Genomic DNA, 21,730 nt, shown 5'->3' with positions numbered 1-21,730 from the left:
CGTTTAAGGTTGTAGGTTACATCCCATTTTTTCTCATATATTTGATTTCCTTGTTCGTCCACGACTAACATAGCTGCCGAATATATAATGTTTTCCTTCGCGTTCATTATGCTAATGAACTCAGTATCAATTATCGCCCTTCGAGTAGGTTTTGATTCCATCGTCATGATCTGAAAATGCTCACAGTTAGGACCTGGGCCGATTTTTCATAGAAAATCCGAGGGGACCGCCAAAACCCAACGAATTAAAAGCTGCATGGGCTTTGAGTTCCTCCCCAGGCTTCCCACAAAACGTGGTCCATCTATTTAGATTTGATTAGACAACTTAATACTGAGTAGGGGATAATTTCCATAGTTCATTTGTAGAATATAAGTTGAATTCCATGGAGAAACAGGCTACTTGGGCTAGGTGAACATCCGAAATCCTCTGTTTTCTAAGTCAACATCGTCGACTCCACACGTGCCATCGTTATACTTGGTCATTGGAACCACACATATAGAATCGACGATATTGACCCCGAAAACACGGTCAGTAGGGGAAACCGAACCTCCACTCCCCATGATATAAATTCCGTTCTTGATCTCGATAACTGGGTACATTATAGGTTATCCAACTGATTAATTCACATTTATAGGGGTATAGTTGATTTTCGTAGGGTAGCTACCTAGTAGGCAGAGTGTGCCACAGAGGACCTAAAAACACTATTTGTCACCATCGGTCGACCACGAGCTTCTCGCCTTGGGCCTTTCTCCCTGATCGCCGACGTTTTGACATCACATGTATTAGTATTATTTTTTTTCATTAATATTTACTTGGTTAACATTACTTGCACACTGTTAAACTTATTATGGTGGATCGCAAGTTGATTTTCATAAGGAATTTGAAATTTTTCTTTACGTTAATAAGGCATATTTCTATCTGTCAGGTTTTTTAACCGTTCTGCCTGACCTTGTCGTTATTTTCTCATCTGTTTCTTGCGGTTTTTTCTTTTTCGGTTTTTCTAGCGAAATAAGGTCAAACTTTTTGTATTGTTTTTTCAAAAATTCTTGCCCATTTAATCTTGTTTCCTTCGCGTGTGCAGCTGCTGAAGTCGGTTTTGATTTCCCTATTTCTTTAACTACTATATGGTCTGATTCGCCGTCAGACTCTTCGGAACTGGTTTCCGACGAATCCTGATTGGAACTTTTAGAGGTGGCACTTTTTGAGGTATCACCTGCCCTTCCTTCGTAAATTTCTACTCCTCTGGAAGTAGAAGGTTTATTCTCTAAGTCCTTGCCTTGAGTTCTCAACTCGGGGGATTTGAAAGATTCTTAAGAGCTTTGGGAGGAATCAATAGTTTTTGCAGGGTTTCTCCACTGTTTGAAGGCCATGTCCTCAGGGGGATGGGGCATTCTTTGCACTAAGGTTTCCCTCCATGAAGTCCACTGTTTAGGTTTGACCTTGGACACAGTTATATCATGATATTGACCTTGCTGGTCATCCTTGGGAGGTTTATTCTCGGGCAATGTACTTTGACTCTTTTTTATGGGAAAATTTATTAAATCCATAGCTTCTCGCAGGTTTGTTTTTAATTGAATCTTTAGGAGGAGTTTCCTTTACAGTAATACCAGGGGTTTCTACAGCTCTGTTTAATTCCTCCTGTAAGGACAGGGGCCTTTCTATTGGCGATGCAGGGGAAACCATATCGTCTGGAAATCTTTTGGGGGACATGGGGTCAAAATTCTATCTGTGAAAATTGGGTTTTTGGAGATATTGTATAATCTAATTCTCCCACACTTACCGATGAATAACTTTTTGGTCTTTTTGGCGTTCTTATTCTTACTGGTATTAGGGATTTTTTCTCTGGAATAACTAGATTTTTCATAGCTAAAAATTCTTCGATGTTTTCCTCATCGCTCTCATCTTCAAAATAATCTTGTTTTAAAATTCAAGGGTTTTAGCTCTGCCAATCTTGATATAGGTGGCTCATTTTCCGAATCTGACGAATCGGTAGAAGAGGGTTGCGATACCCATCTTTCCGGAAATTTGGCTCTTTTTATTCTGCTAACTGTGTGCCTTGTTAGTTCCTCCGCAATCGGGGTTCTCCATTTTAAAAGTATACTCGTTATCTTACTTTTTAACTATTCTGTACGGTCCAGAATATTTGTTGGAAAGTTTTTTTCCTTCCGTTTTTGCCTTGTTCCTCTAGGCAAACGAAGTCTCCTACTTTGAAATCTATACTCCCCTTGACTTTGGGTTGGTTTCTTAGCTCTTGGTTTATTTTACATTTTTCCAACTCTTGCCTAACTATTTTATAAGTTTTCCTCATCCTATTTATGAATTCTTGTTTGTAACCTTCCGAGCTATTATAATACTGCCGAGATTCAATAATCTCATTATACGGGATTCTAAAATCACGACCAAAAAGTAAATAAAATTGATTGTCTTTGGTTGTTTCTGAATAAGCAGTGTTGATTACGTTAGTTAAATAAGGTAAGAATTAGTCCCAGTTGTTCCTATTGTCTTTTGTATAAATACTTAGTAGGTTCGAAAATATTTTATGCCTAGTTTCTATTTTACCATTAGCTTGTGGGTGGTACGGAGCTGTCACCATTTTCTCTATATTATGAAAACTCATTAAATCTTTTGTTGCTTTTGAAACAAAATTGCTTCCGTTGTCACTCAAAATTTTATTAGGAATGCCAAATTTTAAAAATAATTTCGCCAACGCCTTACTGGTGGCATAAGCACCTTGATTTTTTAATGCTTTTGCAAAAGTAAATCCGGAAAATTGGTCTATAACTGAAAGAATACAAGTATGGCCTCTGCTAGAAACAGGCAAGCCTCCGCTCGTTCCGTATAAGTCAAATGAGATAATATCGAAGGGGTACTTTGCTACCGGGACCCTTCCCATTGGAGGATTAGGATAAGCTGGGGGGGGGGGGTTCTTAAGTTACACGCTTGGCATGTACTTACAAATTCTTTAAGTTTTGTCATTGCGGACGGCACGTAAAAATATTGTTTTAATTTATGGAACGTTTTCATTACCCCTAAATGTCCACCTGTATCTGAATGAAAATATTGAAATGCAGGCACTATTAAGTTTTGTGGTAATACAGGTATTATTGAAGTTTGGTTTCTATTTTTCTCAGCAGTCACGATTCTTCACAGTATTTCTTCAACAAGATCATAGTAAAATTATCTATCTCTTTTCTAAGAATTTGTAATTCATCCGGTAATCATCGTCATTCACAAAATAATTAATAAGCGCCGAACATATCTTGTCCTTTTTTGCTTTCTTTTTATATTTTCTAACGACAAGAGACAATAGTTAACCCTATTTTCCTTTACTGTGTCTTTGAATTTGTTTTTCTTACATTTATGTTTGCTCTTAGCATTGATAGCGTTAACTTCATTTTCTTCAGCTTCCGAAAGAATATTTTCTGAGTATCTACTCAAAAAGTCGCAAGCTACGTTTTTTTCCCTTTAAATGTTCAAATTCGTAATCTAGGTCTTGGATTTTCATAATCCATCTAGCTAGAATTCCCGTAGGGTTTTTAAATGTGCGCAGGTACTGCAAGCTTTTATGGTCTGATCGTAGCATAAATTTTCTACCAATTAAATAGTGTCTAAATTTGTCCAAGTGGTGGATTATAGATAATAATTCTAGGTTTGTGGCGGAATAACTACTTTTGCCTTTTGATAAGGTTCTACTTGAATAGCATATAACTTTTTCTATTTTTTTTTATTAGAAGGTCCTTGTAAATGATCAGGGTTTCCTACGGGAATTATTTGCGAAAGAATAGCCCCAATGCCTTTTGAACTAGCATCGGTTGTAACCACAAATTCTCTGTTTTCGAAATCAGGAAGTGATAATATTGGTTCAGAAGTGAGCGCCTTCTTGAGACGGTCAAGGGAAGTTTGAGCTTCCTGGGACCAGGTAACATTTTTGGAGTTCCCTTTGGTTAATTCCGTGAGGGGTTTTGTAGTTTGGGCGTAATTGCGCACGAACTTTCTAAAGTAGCCAGTAAGACCTAAAATTCCCCTTAATTCTTTCATAGTTCTAGGGGGTTTGAGATTTTCAACACATTTTATTTTATCAGGGTCTGGGGATATTTCTCCTTGTGTCACTACTACTCCTAAAAATTTAATTTTGTGCTGAAATAAATTTACTTTCTCAGGCCGGCATTTTAAATTGCCTTGTCTGAACTTCTCGAACACCTTAGCTAATTTCGCTAAGTATTGTTCAGTGTTTTCCCCCACGCATATGACATCGTCGACAAAATGAATGATATTCTTTAATCCTCTTAACAGGTGCAGTAGGGGTCCACAAAGCGCGCTTGACCTTGTTTTCAATCCAAATGGTACTCTTAAGTATTCATATGAACCATATTCAGATGCTGAAAATGCAGTTTTATTGACATCCTTTTCGGCTATTTTCACTTAGTGTTAGCCTTGGGTAAGGTCCAAAGAAGTAAAATTTTTTTTTTGCTTGAAATTGAGTCAATAATTTCATCTATTCTTGGTAGAGGAAATTTATCGCTAACTACTTGTTTATTAAGGGCTCTATAGTCTAGTACAAGTCCAAGATCACCATTCTTCTTTGGTACTAATATTACTGGTGCACTATGCGGACTTTTACTAGGGCGTATAATTTCATTTTTTTCTAATTCCTGAATACTATTTTTTAACCATTCTTTGTGTTTATGCGGCACACGATATGGCTGTTTTGCTACAGGATTACCAGACGTTAATATTTAATGTTCATAAAATTGTACTAGCCCGATGTCATCTTCAGATGCAGAAAATATCTTTAAAATTCCATAATAATTCACATAATTTTTTCTTAAGTTCCAAGTCCGTAATATGATCCATATTAAATTTGTTTAAAATTGCGATTTAGTTAAAGGATATTTGCTATTTGAAGTTTTAATACTATTAATTAGGTTTCTTTTAGAATTTTCCCATGTATTTAAATCATTCTCCGTTAAAACCTGGATTTGAACTAAACTCGTCCCCTTTTTAATTGTAATTGTATCTTTTTCGTGATTATTAGTTACCCAAATAAAACCTTCTCCTTTGTCATAAGATATAATCTGTTCCTCACATAGCAGATTTTCGGGTATTTCAGATGGGGTCGCAAATCTTATTTCGCATTTGCTAACCACTGGCTCAATCATCTGTGATATTTGATTTTGTTGCATCGTTTTGGGAGGGACTTTTGTTTTCCTAATCGTGAATCCGTAATATTGCTCTTTATTTTCATGATTTAATAGATTTATACTGGCACTGTTCTGCGCCATTGCGGGATCCTTTTGCATCACGTTGGGTTTTGCTATGTTTTTCCATAGCTCCTCTGTCTTCTTGATTTCGTTTGACCTTTACGGTCGTATATCTCCTATTTTTATTTTTGCAAATTCAATACCTTTATCATTTAAATTTACTTCATCGTCAGAAATTTTGTTTACTGTTATGTTGTTTTCGTATCCTCTGTTACGATTTCTTAAGGTAAAAATTTCTTCCCCCACCTCAGCCGGGTAGACAAGCCTCTCGTTTGCTACGTCTAATAGTACTCTGTTAGACTTTAAAAAATTTGTGCCTATGATCGCTTCATATGGAAAGATATCGCATATTATAAAATTTGTCATAAAGGTCCTATTGTCTCTTTTTACGCTTAGGCAAATTGAACCTTTTGCGTCCAATTTATCGCCTGTCACACTAGTTAAATTGAGATTATTAGGGTTCCTCTGTTGCCTAATATGCAGAGGCAATATATTAAATACGCAAGAGTTTATGATACTAATCGTTGCAACGGAGTCAATCAAAGCCTTAAAATAAACCTTTTCTACACAAAAATCATTAAATATAGGTAACTTGTTATTAATATCACTACAAGACGGCACCACCATTGCCTTGGACCTATTTAATATTCCGGGCACCCTCTGGGTCCAATTTACATTTATGAGGGGCCTGAAACGTTTCCCTGAGGATTTATTTCATGTGTCGGTGCCTGTAACAGATATTGAGACGTATGAGTTTCCGTAGGCATATCTAATTGATTTACGTCTGTCTGTCTTCGCCATGTATTATTATGGTAACGTGGATGTCTCGTGTCGGTGCCGCTTGCTGGCGTTGACAGCCAATGCCCTTGGCTTGTAAAATTTTTATGTCCCATAGGCAAATTTCCGTGAATGTTATAGGGCAGTGTTACATTAAATTGGTCTTGGCGAGTATCTGGGTTTTCACATCAGTAATTAATGTGTCCGTCGAGGGGAGTATTATCCAAAGTTGGATGGTCCGTATTTTTAGGTACTGATTGGTGCAATCAACCCTTGCTAAAGCCTATTGCACGACCGGTGCTAAAATTTGTTCTTCCGAGCAAATGGTTGCCGTAATTTTGCGTATTACCGACAGCAATTCTTGGTATGCGATTGGGGACATAACGGCAATCTCTCGCGATATGTTCAACACGATTACATTTATAGCACCTTATTATTGTAGGGTTATTTTCGTAATTGGATTGTTTGATAGGCTGAAAACGTACTGTTTTCTGCCTAGCGAGTTCTTGCGTTTTATTTCTTTGTGGTATTGGGGAGTTATCCCTCGAAAAGAAATTGGGGGACGCCTGATCGCTCTTGAAGTTTATGTTCGCATTTGAATCGCCAAGGCTATTTATTCTTGCTTTACTATGATTTGCGACCATCGTATCGACTTCGATCAATCGCTCTACCTCCTGAACTGCGAGATCCAACGTCTGAATATTTTGGGATATTACCACTCTATATAGTTTAGGGGGTAGCCCTTGCAAAAAGGTATTTAGTACGACTTTTTCAAACAGTTGCCCCGAACCACTTCCGTATTTTGCCTCTATAGAAAGGCGTTTATTATCCAGGTATTCTCTTATTTTTTGTGAAAAGTCAAAGCTCAGTGTTCCGTGTTTCAAATTATTTATGGAACTGGTTTCTATAAATCTATCTTTAAATGCTTTTAACAATTTATCAACCGTATTTATTGGCAAGTTGGCGTTATTGCCTATGGTATGTTCAATCTGTTTTAGAAAGGTTAAGGCCTGGTCTTTTAATCGTAGTAGGAGCATTTCTTTTAACGCTCCTAGGTCTGTTTTTGTTAGTTGTACAAACTGGGCCAATTGGATATTGAATTCGTCAATATCTGACTGACCATTGTACTCCAGGATTGATTTTGCTATTTCTTTATTTTTCGCGACTAACTTCTGCACTATTAATAAGTCATTAAGGTCGTCCGCCATTTTTTTTTAATCAATTCGAAATAAATTTATTTTTTCACTTAACCTATTTTGGAGGAGGCTATTATCTCCTATGAGATATTTTAAGGGGTTTCTCTGTCATAGCTTAGCGGTTATAGGCCTAATCACTTTACTTATATGTCTGTATCTCTCCAATAGTTAAATTCAAATTACAAAGTTTATAGCGTAATCCGTTCGCAAGTTTTCCTCCAATTTCCAACCGTGCCATTTGTAGCGATGGAAAAATTGGCTGGCTATACTAAGTATGGTACTAAATACTGACCGCGTCAAAGGCGATATTCTGCCCAAAGGTCGTGAACTTACACCTTATAATTTCTCCGATAGCGCCGCTTATAGCACTGAAGATTATGCCAACAAGGCCTGCGCCACCCTCAATTATTGAGTGAAAATAAAATGTACAGCCATGAAAACGTGACCTCTTTTTCTTGAGCTATCTGGAGATCCGATTCCCTGGGAACGTTACCTTGGAGATTTTGCGAACTAATTATCTGTTATTAGGCTAGATCCAGACACATAAAATGAAATAAACTCAGATAAAAAAAGCAATAGATTTATTGAAACTTACATATTTAGGTGAACAGCAGTGGGTCATTCCAAATGACAATAATGGTGACTGAGATACACCATGACAGAATTTAAGACTTCTATCTGAATGGTCCTGGTTCTCCTTTACGAATCTTTTCAAAAAGCATTTTTACCCCACTATCAAACGTAGCTCTTCAGTCTTGCGCTGTAAGAACTGGCTCATAATTGGCCCGATGGGTCCAAGGATGCGAACCTTTCGTCCAATAAATTCTTTTAAATATTTCTGATGATTCAAGCGTTCACACGGTTTTTACAGTTTAAACTTCCTCAGAAATATTGTGCGTAGCATTTTTTTGTTACTTATTATCTTAGCGAAATTCAAACCGACTAGCGTCGTTGTTTGACTGAAACTAGAATGCAATTTCTCTTTTTGCTGATTAAGAATTTAGACTCTTGGAAGCAGTATTTGAACTCAATTAGGGGACGTTTAATTTCTGTCCGAATCATCTTTAGAAGGAAAGAACGTTTGTATTTTAAATATATCGCATTTTGCTCACGGTACACTGTTTCTATCGGCTGTTGTTACTAATAGCGCATATTTGGTGGCTGCTTATCTAACAATGTGTCCAAGAACCACATATAATGGAAGAATTCACTCTAGAATAAGTTTATTTTGGATGTTTTGAAACGGAACGCAACCATAATTCTTTTGTCCCTACAGTTTCCATTGTTTAGTTTTTTACCCTTCATTTACTCTTATTTACACCACTGATGATAAATCCTAGGATATTTGAACAGTCTTAAGTAAGAAAATGAGTTAAAAGAACATCTAAATCCCCCCCCTCAGCCTGGAAAATGTTTAATTTAATGTCATTTATGACCCACTAGTAAATTTTGGGAGGGGGATGATCATTCCTATAGCTCTCACCCCCCAATATACGACATGAAGCTATTATTCAAAGCTCTTTTTTATCATTCTAGACCTGCCATCTCATTTCATATTTAATCTTGGATCTGATGGGCAGCTTGCATCTCGGAGACAATCCTCTCTCCCTGTTGAACTACAACTGGCCAAAGAAGATCTCCCAAACGTAAAATCCAAGGTAGCAGAATCAAAATTCTCTACCATCTCAATTTGTGATTAGAGGGGTAAAGAAATAATTTTAAACAGATATTTTGGTTGTAGTGGCAGTGTAAAGTATGAACAGAAATTCGTGAAGGATGCAAATGATATCAGAAGAGCGGCTCACAGGAATATAGTAGAGCTAATATTTATTTGTCCAGAAGCGTCAACAATTGTTCTAGAATATTGTAGAAAAAGTTTAGTATTTGGTTCAAAAAGTACCGTTATCCATAGCGTTAGAAGTCTATTGGATTTTTTACGTTAACTATGTTGTAGAAACTATGGTAGCGCCTTTGTTTTTAGAATGCAGTAGACAAACCGCAAACGGGCTAGAATACTTGCATAAAAAACGAATCATTCATGGTGACCTAAAATCCCAAAATGTTCTTGTCACTGAAGATCCCTCCTTACCCGATTCTTGGCTATTTAAGCTCACTGATTTTGGTGAAAGTAGAATCGAAATTATAACATCCCTAACACATACGTCTACCCACTTTAGTTCCTGCAGCGAAACACATGGGGGGACTTTGTCGTTTTTTGCCCCGAAAGACTTATCTCATGCAACCCAACCAAGCAATCTGATGTTTTTGCCTTTGGTATGTTTTTGTATGAGTTGCATGATTATGGCTCAGACTATCCGTATGAGCACGATGGAATCCAAGATAAAGACATTTTAAAAGATCGAATTGAAAGAGGAATTCTGCCATGTCATAAAAGCATGGTTTGCTCACTTCAGAAGTTGTTTCGGGACTGTTGCTCATTTTCTCCTGACGGTCACCCAGCCATGGCTGAAATAGTTTGTCGATTGCAAGCCATGGAAAGTACGGACTTTAATGTGTTGCAACTACATCAGTATAAGCCACAATTTTCTCAAAGTCAGTCTCAAACATTGTCTTCAACATTACAGTCCACTTCCCACCTTACTTGCACACAACAACAAGTTCTAGACTTGCAACTGCAGCTGAGAGGACAAGGGTCAGATTCTGCTGACAAAATTCAGGTGCTTCCCTCAACCTCAGATATTGCTAAATCTGTTGCAAATCATATTGAGCATATCTCAGAACAATCAGTTCATTCACTGTCTCGCAAAACAAAGGAGAACTCTAGGTCTTTCTCAGTCTCCGGGGGGATGACTGTGTTTTCACAAATGACTACTGTAGATAGTTCTGTTCTTGGTCACTCACAATTTTCCTTCAATCAAAACAAAGAAGTTCAATTGTATTCTCCGTCAACAACAAAACACTTAAAGGCACAAATCTGCAATGACAGAAATCCCTATCCAGAAATACCGTCCAAAGTTTCACATGCAGATTTCGAACCAACATTCAATGCACACAGGGCTACAGGTGATTTTCAGCTTTGTACATCCACTCCTCTTCAGTCTAGTCGTAACTACGAAAAAAATATGTCCTTATGTTTAAAAAATAGTTCATTTTCGAATGAGCAAATACACTTTTCAGGTACACACAGAGAGTCTGACGTTAATACTGCCTTCTCAATTGCTTGTGTTGGGTTAAAGCTATGTGTATCTTCAGTTAGTCTCTATCAGAAAGATGCCATTCAGGCTCTACTAGATGCTAATGATTGTCTCATACTGATGCCTACATCATCAGGAAAAAGTTTGTGCTACCAAATTCCAGTGTGCATATTAGGTAATGGCTGCGGAACAGTAATAGTGCCGACAGTGGCAGTTAGGGACAATCAGTCTGACTTCTTAACATCCAAAGGTATTCATGTATTTGCCTTAGGTGGTGAGGGTTCTATCATTTGTTTTGATCCGTCCAACCTTCCTCAAGTCATTTTGACAACACCCGAAGCCTTCTTTGAATCACGTGGGAACCTTGGATTTCTAAATCATGGCAATAATTTGGAGTTTCTAAAAAAAATGTGAAACTTATCTGTGTCAATGAATTTCATTTAATTTGTGAATGGGGTGGTTCTTTCCGGTCCGCCTTTGATCGTGTAGCGGAGCTTCGTCAACTGTTCCCATTAGCTCCTGCACTGTTCTTATCTGCCACCCTTACGCCAAGTAGTGAAAGTAAACTACACCAAAAGCTTTCAACGAGGGAATTAGTTTCTATCAAAGGCAAATTAGTCAACCAAATATAGAGATTCACATTGAAACTTATAGTATTTAAAAAAGTAAAAAGTCTAAAAAAGTAGAAAAAGACAAAGATCTTTATATTGAGGGCCCTCCAAAAAACTACGTTGATCCTGCTCAGAAGATTATTGATCGAACACCTTCTCAACCAGCAATTATCTACCATCCGTTCTCTAAAAGATGTGAAAATTTACGTTCTGTATTTCTGTACTTAGGCAAAGTGAAATCGTTGTACTTATCGCAACAGTTGCTATTGGTATGGCAGTCAACGTTCCGTCAATTAGGTTCGTAATTCACATTAGGCTTCCAGCAAACTTGAGTACCTAGATCCAACATTTAGGTATGGTAGGTATGGATGGTGATCCGGCAACAGCGATACTTTATGTTTCTGAGCAAGAGGACTTACGGCAGATATTAGTATGGACATCAGAAAAAAAAGACGCTGAAGTTGATGCCATACATTCAAATTTCAAATATGTTTTAGTATATTTCTACTTACTTCATGAAGGTCTTTGCCACAAAAACTATGTGAATGACTACTTCGATATACGGGGAGGGACCGTGAATTCTGTTGCATGTGACTGTCCTGGTTGCATCTATAGAAAGAGCCTAACTCTAAAAGAGAGTTTTCTTTATTTAGGAAGAGTCTTGGTGCTGCTGACATGTTTGCTATGGTTTGTGACAAAGTAACAGAAGTAAACATCCGGCTTTTTTTAAAAGGTGACCTTAGAAGCTGCTTTTGGCTTCAGAAGAAGCTTGATACCTTGCCAATCCCCTTGACGTCGACCACCTATTCAGAGTATGAACAACTCACAGAATCTACAGCCATTGCTAAACGTTGCTTTTCGGCACTACATATGCTTAGGTCTTCTTCAAATTGACTTTTCCACCAAAAAAACACCAGGTTCTTCTCCAGACATAGTTAAATCTCTTGCATGAACTGAAAAAGGGAGGCATTTTCTCAATTCCCAAGAAACTGACAAAGCTCCCGAACAAGTTCAAACTTTTAAAAAAATTCATCCAAATCGAAGGGTTAATAAATCGGGCAAGTATGAACCAAATATTAATTTTACTGATAGTATTGAGGCACCTCCCGAACCAACTAAAAGAAATATGCTACAAAGGATTGTATGGATGATAGATCAAGAGTTTGTTGAGCCTGTCTCATCAGAAGACCAGGTAAAATTTCTTGGATACATCCACGACTAGAAAAAACTTTTATATATAGAAAACACCAACGATTTTTCAGAGTATGAGGCTGTACGTTCAGACCAAAATTTCATTTGAAGTTTTCTTCAGTTACAAAAATGTAAGGGTATGATTCCAGCTCAAAGGGTTGTCAGAATAAAAGGGGAGACGAGGGATATTATTGTTCATAGGAACAAGTGTGCAGGGGTGAGAGCATGTGCTCAAACTGGCTGCTCTACTTCCTATCCCATAGCTTATGCAAGTCAAAAATGTCCACAGCACCAGGAATCGACTATTATCAAAATGAAATGTGATGCCTTCATGATTTACGTGCATCCGCTAGACCCAAAAGATAAAAGAAGATGGATGGGTATTTTGCATAATGGGATAACCTCAGTTGAAAACGGTCAAGACCATCCTAGACCGGTTGAAACTGCATTTCTGCCAGATGCAGAGCATCATGCAATAGAGCATCACGGAATCCAGGGATCACTCCCTCGGAAATCATGGCGGGCGTGGGAACAGATTTTAGCTTGCCGTTACGGAGTATCGATTTTTTCGATACTCATAAGATTGCTAGGCTTAAGGAGAGAATAATAAAAAGAGAAGATGGCTATGGTGTGCTTTCAAATAGACACTAGATTGAATCTTTTGAGTCTAGAAGGAGTCCTTAAATTATTGAAGGTTTCACAAAACTTAAGAAATTTGAAATTTCTACTGAAGGAGGACCAACACAAACATGTCATTCTTTGCTCCACGATAACTAAAACAAATATATAAGATTTTGCGAGTTTGGTGCTGATCCAAACAAACTGTCATATGTCGTAATGTTTTCTGACCATGGGGTTGAAATTTTTGCCGAGGCTAATTCACTGCTTGTTGACGTTATATTTCCGGCAACAAAAGGTTTTAGATATCTGATGAACGTCACGTAACTTAATATAGTTACTATGCAATACGAAGTTATTGCGCGGGTTCTTTTGAATTAGCAAACTGCGATAGCTTACGGAATAGTTCTATCAAAATTATTAAGTCTGGTGACAGAGCTTTTCCCTGGGTTTGACAATGGATCTTCGACATTTTTTATTGTTGACTTCCTACAGGCACAAAGAAAAGGTTTGGAAGAGACCCTTGGGGCAGAGACAGCAGCAAAGTCCTTAAGGGGCTGCAAAGTCCACTGGTGGCGAAATGTGCAAAAAATAGCAGATAGACTCTTCAAAAGAGTGGTAACTCCTGAATCTCTTTTGTTTCAAAAAATTGCCAAACTAGTTACCACCGTGAAAGAAATAAAGAGGTAATACTTCTGTTTGAGATTCTCGGGTAACTCAAAAACCGACAGCCTAGCTCTCTTTCGGAGCTATGGACTATTTCTGTTTCTAAGAACTTTAGAGAAGAAGAATTAAACTTAAACGTAGACTGGTCAGAAGCTAGGTATTTTGCACTCTGGTGGACAAGAATTGAGCACAGAAGAATGTTTACTCGAGCATGCTCGCTTATGAAAAACGAAGATTGGGAAATTATGGAAGATTCGACCAACGCTAGTGAAAGTATAAACAAACTAAGCCATGCTTTTGTGAAATATAAACAGTGCCTAGCCTACTTCAAGGGTTATTTAAAGTTGATTTTGCTGCAGTTGCCATGGACTGCGGGAAACAAATGAAGCATCCACTACAAACCGCAAGGAAAAAGAAGGCGAGAGTAGAGTTTTACTTTTCTTTTGACCAATCATACCTTGAAGATGACTCCGGAAGTTCATTTGATGAGGAAGAGGAGCACGTAGTTGAACCAGACTCTGCAGAAACTGCTGACACCATAATAGGTAGACATATGATAATTGACACCAAGGATGAAAATGGGAAATATGGCTGGAGGGTGGCGAAAATAGCCTCATAGAATAAATCCGAATACAAAGCTTTATATATAGATTGGAAGGGCTACTTTTGTGATTTTAGCAGTGTGAAGCACAGAGATGTTCAGCTTCTAAATGAGGATTACAAGCCAGTTTCGACAGTTACAACAAAAAAAAGGGGTGGGGGGGGGGGTTAGAAGAGAAGAATGAAACAACGAATTTTTATTAATGTATTATTTTATTGATTCCTTTTTAATAGTTTTAAATAGTTAGCAGCTAAAAACTGTTAATAGCATTCCTATTTAGATTCTTCGTCAGTGAACTTCCTAAGTCTTTTTCTTTGTTGCATTTACACAGAAACCAATTTTCCCAGCCCATTCAGTTTGAGTATGCTTTCACACGCAATTATCGAATCCTCTACGGGTATTATTATTTGTTTAACATTTGTTCGACTACAGACTTAATGCAACTAAAAACAACTGCCTTTTTTTAATCAAAATTAAATAATTCTTTTAATTTGTCTATGGTGTAAAAGCTACTAAACTCTTCCCGTGCGTAAGCATTGTTCTCCACATTTGTCGTTGAACACACTTCGCCAAATGAACACTGCAATTTACAACAGTTATTTTAAATCAGCAACAATATTTCACTCTGCTACTTGTATTGGGGATGCTTTTGTCGGAAATATAATTTTCTTCACGTTCTGGGGCGTAATAGTCACTAGATTTTTCTATGACTCTTGTCTTCGGCCAACCTCTGTAAACGTTGACACTCATATTTCCAAATCAACGACTTGAAATTCCAAACAATTATGCAAGCTTAAGTGAATAAGGCTCTGTCTTATCATGAAAAGATGGGTGTAAACTTTCTATGTAATTTTTCTTCTTAGTATAAAAACCACCACTAGTCATTTGCACAAAGCATTCTATCTCTGTGATGGAATTAGATGTAGTATAAGGAACCTTATCATTTAGTATTCAGCTGATATTCTATTGCCACTTAAACTTTTATCGGTAATGGCTGACATCAATGTATAACCCACTAATAGTCAATGAATTCGTTGAAAGCAGCAATGTCACGCATAAGTATAGCAAGAAAAAGGGAACAGTATATCCCTTTTTTGGCTCAAATATGTAACAATCATTAAAAAATCCCCAAGCACATTTCACCACTTTTTCTTTAACAATAGGGTTTGCAAATAGGGTGAATGCTGCCTAAAATAGGCTACCTTTTTTATTGAAATATTTAACTTGCACTGGCTGTGTAATATTTGGCTCTGCGGCTACACTGGTTATGGAAAAGCCGTTTTTAAAATTTATCTTTGTTGTGCTTAATTATGATTTCGCTAATTCATTGTTTTATCACTTTTTCAATTAATCAACACTTTTACTAATATTCCATAGCTTCATTTCTAAATTTACAACGAAGGATTTTTTGGCTTACTATTGAAAAAAATTAATGCTGCAGAGACTTGGTTTAGCAGGTTATATTTGACTTCTTAGTTCAAAATAAGATTCTTAAATTATTTCAAATAATGAAAATGTAGTAACATTTTTCATGTTGCGCTGAATGCCAAGGTTGCCTTATCATCAAAAGTGTGCTAAAATCATTGTACTTGCACTGCCATACTTTCCTTGCACTTACCTGCCATACTTTCCCTTATCTATTTAGATATGTGTGTCAGATATATTTTTATATTGCGCTTCCTCACTCATAATTATTGTGTTTAATAAAACGAGTACCTTAAATTTGTGACTTCGAGCAGCCTCAACTACCATACCCTAAGTACTGAATTTTAAGTTATGAATAGCAATGACATTATAAGTTCAAAAGTGTGATATATTTATTATTCCTGCAATGCCATACTTTTTCTTTGTTGTTTAGACATGTACAATGGGTGCATTTTTAATATTCAATTTTTATTCTAGTGTAAAACCTACTTCTATTCTTATGAACAAAGTATAATGCTTTTAATTATGCTTAAAGCCCCGAGTATCTTAGTGTTGTAACTATGAGCAGCCTTAAGTACCATACCAAAGGATTCGTAGTTTTTTTTTTAAAGTGAAAAATTAACATAAAATACTCTGAATACCTGGTTTAGGAAGTTTTATGATTATTTTTTTTTACCAGTTCAATTATTTGAAATATTTAAAATTTGTGGCCCCTAAGCGTCGTAAAACTTTTCATGTCGTGTTTTATTAATGTATTTTCTACTCATGTTCTTAATATAATCAATAATCAAGCTGTAACCTTCGTCAACATAAATAGGAAATTAGAGCAGAGGTATTTGTCATTTAAGGTGCAAAAATACAATACATAAACCTTAAAATTTCAGAGACATGTCATGGTTTTCTGCTTTAGTTGTGAGCTTGGGAAAAAGTCTAGTAATGTTAATAAAGCTCCGTTTTTCTAAAGCATTTCATATTTGACTCATAATTACATTGGATCTATATGCATAATCCTGAAGAATTATCAGAATGCTAATATTAAGATTTAGAATTCACAGAAGTAGTGCATTTTCCAATTTCGCTGTGTAAACAGTAAAATTGCAAAAAATAAATTAGAAAGCTGGCTTGTTGGACCTATTTTATAGCACAGTTTCAAAAACAAAGAAACAGTGATGTTTGTCCATTTTTTGCACTTAAACAAATGAGCAAACAAAAGAGATGAAAACATTTAATTACTATAAAATAAGGGTAGTGTCTATAGGTCTTGAAGCTTGAAATCACCTATGGTATCTAAATTGGTATCACCATTTTTCAAATTGCGATTCTCCTGCCTATATTTTCCATATGCTCCTACTGGGAATTCTGAAGTACTTTTTTTTGTTTCTTCTGCTATTAAAGTATATCTGAAAGAAACAGGGTCAATCTCATATAAGCTAAATTTTCTTTGATGCTTAGCCTAGAAAATTGGTTTTCCTGAACACGGGATTATCAGAAGCCAGTAGGGATGTATGGATTGATAGCAATCAATTGGAATGCACAGGAATAACTCTCTCAGAAAATTTCTCATGTAAACAGCAAAGAAGATCCATTAAAAATAAATATTTGGATAAAGACAAAGTGCTTCGTAAAGCAAAGTTATTCTCATCGAAGTAAAATACTAATTTTCACCTCCTAAAGTAATATATACATTCTGCGTAACTTAGAGAACTAAAAAAAAAAACTGGGTTGAAAGAAACAGGGTCATTCTGAGATCATTTATTTTTTTACAGTTAGCCCAGGAAAATGGTTTTCATGAACACTGGATTATGATAAGCCAGTAGAAATACACGGATTACTGGCAATCAATGGGAATGCACAGAGAAAACTCTTTCGGAAACTCTCTTAGGTAAGACAGTAAAAACAAGCCACTCAAAATATATATTTAAATAAAACGAAGCGTTTTGTAAAGCAAAGTTACTCCAATCTAATCAATCCGATTCTCTTATTTGTCATTGAAACACCTAATCAACATCCTGTTCCTTACGTTTTGAATCCATATACCAACCAACAAATGAAGGAGTGCCTCTATATGCAATACTATGCTGACTTTTCACTATTTCTACTTTTCTAAATATTTCTTTTAACCAGCTCCAAAAAGACATAAATGTGCTAAGAATTATGACTGGAATTAGTCGCATTTCACACAAAGCCATTGCTACTTGTGGGACATTTATCTCAGTATCAGGATGATGTACTAAATGTCTGTTGATAATAGAATAAAGTGAATTTAAGCAAAATAGGTATATTTTTCTCTCAATTTAGAAAGTTTGTGTGCACGTATAAGCGGCACCAACCCATTCTCAGTTTCTATTGTTCTCAGTTTTATCATGCAGCACTAGGAAACCGAGCTTTGCTTGTGAAAAGAATTATACACATAAAAAAGATATTCAGTGTAACCCCCCCCCCCAAAAAAAAATGCATACCCCCCCTACCTTGATTTATACAAGAAAAACTTTTGCATTACTTTTATAAAATTCATTTTTTTTTAACAGAGATGCAAAGTGGAAAGGTAATTTCCAAACTCTAGAAGTCAATTTCCCTTCCCATTGGCATCCCTGGCAATTTTTAATTAATTTAAGGTTTCTGCCACAATGATACCATGAACTTTTCAGATTTTCTGGATATTCTTTGTCAAACAATGCCCAACGGATAAATTATAAAATTATAACTTTAAATTTTGTCAATGCCTTTAAATTTGAATATGGTCACTATTCAAATGAGAGGTTTATGTCACTATATAATGTTACACTTTATGTGATAATACTTTGACTTATTATGCATCTTATACAGCACTTTTACACGGCCGGTGATTATTTTCGGCTTTATATGGCCCGCTGATATCAATACTATTTGTTAATATAAATCGGTGAACCCACAAACAAATAAATTTAATAAAAATTCATAGATAATCTGTCAATAAAGCACGTGTGTTTAAAGTTTAGTGTAACAAATTAAATCTTACAGAGACAAAATCCATATAAAATTACGATCAAATGAATAGCGTAATACCCGGGGCTATTGGAATAGAGCTTGGTTCAAGAATGAGATTGAGCATCCTGCGGTGGGTATGGGGGGGGGATATGCACTGCAGCAATAGTGGTGAATCTGGCTGAAAAGCTGAATGTGTATGATATTTAACTTCGCCCTCCCGAAAACTTGCTTACGCTGTACTACTGTCGTCTGCAGAAGCTCATTGCTGACATTTTTAGTAAAAACCAAGCACCAGCAATTATTTTTATCATTGTTTAATTTGAGTTTAATATTTATAATATATTGTGTAATGTTTACAAATTCTCCAAGTAGAGTGTTTGTTAAATAGTTACTGGCTATTAGAATAGAGCTTGGTTCAAGAATCAGATTGAGCATCCTGTGATGGGCATGGAGGTTAGGGGAAGTGGGGGGGGGATATGCACTGCAGCATTAGTGGTGAATCTGGCTGAAAAGCTGAATGTGAACGATATTTAACTTCGCCCACCCGAAAACTTGCTTACGCTGTACTAGTGTCGTCTGCAGAAGCTCATTGCTGACAATTTTAGTAAAAACCAAGCACCAGCACTTATTTTATCATTGTTTAATGTGAGTTTAATATTTATAATATATTGTGTAATGTTTACAAATTCTCCGAGTAGCGTGTTTGTTAAATAGTTAGTTTTTTTCTGTACCACTTGAATAAGCTTCTACTTTAATAGCACCCCCTCTTACACCCATATAAAAATACTATAGCTATGCCACTGGTTATAAATTAGTGCATCTAACTGAGCCAGTGCTGTAAAAACATCTTCCTAATCTGAATCAGCTCTTTGAATGTAATTCTTAAGCTGTCCTGCCGTTTTGACAGGGATGTCAAAATTCTAGGCTTGTCACGCTCTTTAGGTTACAAAAGTATGGCTTGTCGCACTTCTCAGGTCGAAAAGAACTGTTTCGACTAATCAAATCTGTTTCTTATAACTGGCAACACTGTTGTTTTGGAAGAACTGATAAGTTATCTGTTTGACTTCTTCATGTTTTCTTTATAAAGAGTGAGGTAGTATAATGTCTTTCCTATAACATTTTCATCTGTAAGACTTTATTTATGTTTGGGTAAAATTCTACTTTAGCTACTTTTGACTATCTTGGAAAGGGGTTAGGTTAAGAAAATGAAACTTTCAGGGATGGTTCTACAGGCTAAAGTATGTCCCGGTAAGATATTTTGAAGTACCCACCTCCACTCCTTCTCCCTCTAGAGGGTCCTGACCTTTGATGACCTTTAAAAATATGTGAGTTATAGAAGTGAAACCTTGCAAAATAGATCTTCTGCTTAAATGAAGTACAACAAAATTTTTTTCAGCTTCACAACTTTGCTCAATCCCAATTTATATGGTTTTAAAGATAGGCAAATACATTTCCTAAATTTTTGAAATAAACTATTTATATGGCTTAAAATTCTGCTCAAATAACTGAAATTGCATTTTCAGAGCTAAAGTCAGAGAAAAAGAAACTGATAACTGAAAATTAATCTAAAATGTTGTTTTGTCAAAATTTCAATGGGTATAGACCTGTCATGTAGGCAAATTTTCAGGATCCTCTAGAGGGACAAGGAGTGGAGGTAGGTACTTCAAAATACCTTCCCGGGACATACTTTAGCCTGTAGACCCATCCCTGAAAGTTTCATTTTTCTAACCTAACCCCATTCCAAGATAGCCAAAAGTAGCTAAAGTAGAATTTTACCTATGTTTGTTCTATAGTAGTAGGCCTATGAGGTATAAAAAGTCATCTGTAAGACTATTTAAGTTTGCTCTATGATAGGCCTAGTATGAGGTAGGCTATAAAAAGTCATCTGTTTGACTTTATTCATAATGCTTTATAGTACAGTGATATATTAAAAAGTCATCTGAATGACTTTATTTATGCTTCTCTAAGTAAAAAATATGTAAACCCAAAAAGTCATATGTAAGACTTTATTCATGTTTGCCCAATAATATTATGAGGTAGCCTATAAAAGTCATCTGTAAGACTTTATTTATGTTTGGTCTATAGTAGTATAAGGTATAAAAAGTCATATGTATGACTTTATTCATAATACTTTATAGTAGAATAATATATTAAATTGTCATCTGTATAACTTTTTGATGTTTTCTCTACTAGCCTACTTCACTTTACCCTCCCCCAACTGTAATATGCAGCCTGAATTATACTTAATTTATGCATTGTCACTTTTTTGTTCAAATTGTATACAACATTAATGAAATCAAGAAATAGAAAAACTAAGGGAGAGTTTTGGGTAAATTTCTACCAAATTATTATTGACATGCATAAAGTGAATATACCACTCGATGCCTTTTTTTATGCTGATTATGAATATAATAATCATTTCTATCGGAAATGAATTTCAGCCCCCCCTCCCCTATATATATGCCAAATTCACAGTATATATTTCTACATTAGGGGGGTGGGGGTAAAGTTTAAACTTACCTCCCATTTACATCAGAAACAAAATTTGCCCCCCCCCCCCTAATGTAGAAATATATAACCTGAATTGGCCTATATAGGGGGGGGGGGCTGAAATTAAGTTCCAATAGAAATGACTATTATATTTGTAATCAGCATAAAAAAAGGCAGTGAGTGGTATATTCACTTTATGCATAAGTCAATGATATGATTTGGTAGAAATTTACTGAGTTTTGAACCTTAGACCTATCCTGATTACTGATTAATCTGTAAAGAAAGAAAAAGCAAAAAGTTTGTAACTTGTAATCTTTCAACCAGACAATGATGTGAGATGGAATATGTTTTAGAAGCTCCACTTGTTAATTATCAAGAAGTAATAGAAGTTATTCATAGCCTAGAAGATATTATTTTATAAAACCTATAGGCCTACAGGGTAAGATACCCAGTAGTTGGCCAGCTAATCCACTCTTTAACAGCTAAATCATTGTAAACTCTCTAGTACCACTAGAAATTGGATTGTTATACTATTGACTTAGGTCTCCTGCCAGGCGCTGTTTGGTATAGAGGGTGATATCTGCCTCCTCCATCTGCTTTGGTCCATTGCAAGTGTTTGTGCTTTGCTTAGTCTCATGTTTACCATATCCAGGAACTTGCACAGGCTTTTATACCACTGTTTCTTTGATCAGTCACAAGGTTGCTTCCAACCAGCTTTGATAGGGTCAAAGTCAAAGATCTTCTCTGTGGGTAAGTGCAGGGGCATTTAGAC

The 21,730-nt window shown here is 36.2% G+C and overlaps 1 protein-coding gene across 1 annotated transcript in view; it reads right to left on the bottom strand.

The window, feature by feature from the left end:
* LOC148948041 (uncharacterized) overlaps positions 1–599 on the bottom strand; it is a 92,966-nt gene extending 92,367 nt beyond the window's left edge. The window contains exon 1 of the mRNA XM_089096070.1: positions 415–599. Coding sequence (XP_088952196.1) covers positions 415–599 — 185 coding nt within the window. The remainder of the gene's footprint in view (positions 1–414) is intronic.
* Positions 600–21,730: the final 21,131 nt, after the last annotated feature.

The sequence above is a fragment of the Artemia sp. Qi Xiang Cuo genome, chromosome 10 (assembly GCF_049724085.1).
Source record: "Artemia sp. Qi Xiang Cuo chromosome 10, ASM4972408v1, whole genome shotgun sequence".
In the NCBI taxonomy this organism is placed as follows: Eukaryota; Metazoa; Arthropoda; class Branchiopoda; order Anostraca; family Artemiidae; genus Artemia; species Artemia sp. Qi Xiang Cuo.
Note: the sequence above shows the minus strand (reverse complement) of the source record. Positions and strands in the feature narration are given on the sequence as shown.